Source organism: Benincasa hispida, chromosome 10 (genome assembly GCF_009727055.1).
Source record: "Benincasa hispida cultivar B227 chromosome 10, ASM972705v1, whole genome shotgun sequence".
Taxonomy (NCBI): Eukaryota; Viridiplantae; Streptophyta; class Magnoliopsida; order Cucurbitales; family Cucurbitaceae; genus Benincasa; species Benincasa hispida.
In genome coordinates, this window is record NC_052358.1 from 36,272,800 (window position 1) to 36,276,521 (window position 3,722).

The window sequence follows — 3,722 nt, forward strand, 5'->3', positions numbered from 1 at the left end:
TTGATTTCATTTCCATCCTTTCCTTTTCAATCAAGTTCATCACCAATTAATCAAAAAAAAAAATAATTATTATTATTATTATAACTTATCATGTATTAAATAAATACCATATATATCGTATTAAAGTTGATTAGGACTTTTTAGAAAATTATTAAAACCAAATTCATTTGTCACGTGAATAGAGAAGAGAGGTGAAATACGGGTGAAGTTTAGAAATTGTAAAAGTATATTGTAGACTTTTAATCACATAATAGAGGCAATACTAAAATTTAGAAAAGTATTGGACCAACTTATGATAAATGTATTATAGCATAAGGAACAAAAATGTAATTTACTAAAAAAATTAGTGGATGATAAGTTGAGAACATAACAAATGCTAATCTATTCAATTCATCAATCACTCACACACAATTACAAACATGGGACTGTGGGTCAATAACACAAACACCTCCTCTAACTTTTTTCGCTAGAGACCATAATAGTGTGATGACATGGATATGGTTGGAAATTTCTCCAAAACTTGCAAGGCTTCTTTCATGGATGGTCTCTTTTGTGGGGTAGGAGATGCACAACTATATCCTAATTTAAAGCAGGATAACAATGCTTCTTCTCTGCCCTCCACGTCAGCTCGAATCGCCATATCAGCCATTCTTAATGTTCGACTTTTGTCTTCGGTTGCAAGCCCAAGCCCTTGGCCCAACTCATCCAACACTACAATCTTTCCCGTTAGTAGCTCAAGCAATATTACACCAAAAGAATACACATCCCATTTTGAATTGGGCTTCAAGTTTCGAAGTGACTCTGGTGCTAAATACGGGGACACCCCACTAATCGAGCTCGGACTAGGTCCAGGGCTTGGTCCAGTGACAAAATCTTGGAAGCTATCCCGAGACGCTGTAGACCTTTTACTCCCGAAATTTCGAGTCGAACCACCGGGTTTGTAACTCGAGTCGCCTAAGAAGAGCTTGTCGAGGCCGAAATCACCTATCTTGGGCTCCAAATCGAAGCCCAAAAGAATGTTGGTGGGCCTTAAGTTGCCATGGACATGCTTCTTGTCGTGGAGATAAGAAAGGCCACGGGCCACTCCTTTTGCAATTCTCAATCGGGCCTCCCATGGAAGATGACAAGGCGAAGAGCCCACTTTCCCTGAATAAGTAAAAAGGCATAACTTAGTAGCTATACCGACAAAGCTCGTGAATTTTCCATGAAAATTAAAATCTTTGCCGCTAATAAATAATGAAGAGTTTGTTCTTTGGATGAGTCATTTTCCCGGGAAAAATAAAAATACATGTAATTTAATGTTGTTCTAACAAATGGCTATTACGACAGTCTAGAAAAATGGTTGACTTCCCAAACTGTCATTAAAAACAAACACTTTCAGTTACACCTACTCCACCGTCAACCATTTACTTCCTCAATCCAACGCCGTAAACACCAAGCTTCTTAACCAAAACAAGATCAGAATTCATGGGAAATAGCGACAAATTTAGAGTTCTTATGATATTCCTAACAATTTTGAACCCAAAAACTCAAAAGAACAATACACAAATGCAAAAAAAAATTGGATTTAAAGACAAGAAAAATAGAAAGAAACTTACTGTAACGAGCATTGGCAAGGCTACCATTAGGAACAAAATCATAAATAATGAGCTTTTCATCAACACCCCAATAAAATCCACGAACACGAACCAAATTTGGGTGAACCAATTTAGCCACAGCACGAATCTGATTCTCGAAATCTTTATATTTTTCAACTCCGCCGTCTCCGATTCTCCTCACTGCAAACGCCGTGCCGTCTTCCAGCACCGCCTTGTACGTTATGCTTGATCCGGTGGCGCCCAGAATGTACGCCGATGCCTTCAGCAATGTATCGAGTTCCAGCTCCTTCTCTCCGCCGTCTACTGTTACTAATGTTCCTCTTTTGTTTGCTTCTCCTCCTTCCTCCGCCGTCTCACGGTGGCCGGAGAAGGATAACACACTCGCTTGATCGGAATTTGCCTCTTCTGGATCCCCTGTTTTTCTCAAACAGGACCATCGGGAAAATCCTCTGGATTCCGATGAGGATGTGGACCAACTATCTTTGGCCAAATTGGCTTCGTTTTTCAAATGGGTTTCGACGGCTTTGTTTTTTTTCTTCAAATGGAAGACGTAGAAGAAGAGGAGGCAAAGAATTGCCAATCCGACGACGTCTCCTAGTACAATGGCCACGATTGTGGATGGTTTAAACCCTGTTTCGCTCTGTTTTTCCGACGATGTCGTTTCTGGCGTACTTGGGTCTAACGGAATGGCGGCAATCGCCGGTGGGAGAGACGACGGCGATGAAGTAATTGGACATGGGGTCTTCGTTAACTCACCGCAGAGTTGGCGGTTTCCGGTGAAGGAGTTTGCTTCTTGGTTCATGAACACGTCTGAAACAGGGACTTCGCCGGTGAGGTTGTTGAAGGAGAGATCAATTATGGCATTAGCCGGAATTTTGTGGGCGAAATCCGGCGGAATTTCGCCGGAAAGTCTGTTGTATGAAATGTTGAAGTAATGTAAACTGTCACCACCAAAATCAGAGGGCAAAGACCCATTAATCAAATTGGAAGACAGATCCAAAACCTCCACCGTCTTAAACCCACCAGGAATTTCACCGGAAATGTAATTGTTCTTCAGAGACACAACCGTAAGATTACCCAAATTCACGAGATCACTCGGAAACTTCCCGAACAGAGCATTACCGGAGAGGTTAAGAACTTGGAGATTCCCAAGGCTACCCTCCGGCTCGGGAACCTCGCCGGAAATCAAATTATCCGACAAATCAAGAAACCGAAGCATAGTGGCGTTGAACAGAGACCGGGGGAGAGACCCATTAAAGGAATTATTAGAAAGATCAACCGATTGAAGATTCTGAATCAGACCCAGATCAGAAGAAACAGAGCCCATAAGCTGAGAATTGGGAAGAGACAAACCTGTAACTCTAGAACCACCGGCGGAACATAGAACTCCTCGCCATGAACAGGGAGTTTCATCGGAGTAATTCCAGTTCTGAAGAACAAACAGAGGATCGTCCAAAACGGCATACTTAAAGGAAAGCAAGAGAACCCCATCAAAATTAAGTCCATTACAAGAAAAATTAAGAAGAAGAAGAAGAAGAAAAGCAAGAATTGAGCTCATGATTTGGTAGTATAAAAGAAATCCCACATCGCTGAAACTCAAACATAGAGAGAGAGAGAGAGAGAGAGAGAGAGAGAGAGAGAAGGAAAGAGAAATGGGATTATTAAGAAGCCATGTGAAAGAGAGAATATTAAAAGAAATTGAGAAAGAAAAAGGAAAGGGAAAGAGATTCACAGCTAAACCAATATGCTCATACTTACCGGATCTCTGCAACCTATAAATTCTTGTTCCATAATGATTCATAATGCACGTTATATGCTCCCAATTAATAATTTTTATCAAAATTATACCTAATTAATTAAATAATTTCTATTTTATTGTACTTGTTTTTCATCCTCTTCACTCAGATTTAAGAAACATATTTATGGAGAATAGGCATCTTTTTACTAAGTGACATATGATAAAGTCCAAAGTTGCAGGGAAGCTGTTTCTCTCTCTCTCTCTCCCTCTGTCTCTCTAAGCTTTTGACTTATAGAAGAAATTAAATTCTCTATGTCTTCAAAATCAATAATTAATTTGTGTTTAGATTTCAAAAATATTTTGGATTTTATTTTTCTCATAAATAT

The 3,722-nt window shown here is 39.7% G+C and overlaps 1 protein-coding gene across 1 annotated transcript; it reads right to left on the minus strand.

Annotated features, from left to right (window-relative positions):
- Positions 1–307: 307 nt before the first annotated feature.
- On the minus strand, positions 308–3,516 carry LOC120088533 (probable LRR receptor-like serine/threonine-protein kinase At4g37250). The gene is made up of 2 exons (XM_039045914.1): positions 1,599–3,516; positions 308–1,146 (listed from the first exon to the last, which is right to left on the minus strand). Exons 1-2 carry the CDS (start codon positions 3,397–3,399, stop codon positions 467–469), a joined length of 2,481 nt encoding a protein of 826 aa, XP_038901842.1. The 5' UTR covers positions 3,400–3,516; the 3' UTR covers positions 308–466.
- Between the last annotated feature and the right edge of the window lie 206 nt (positions 3,517–3,722).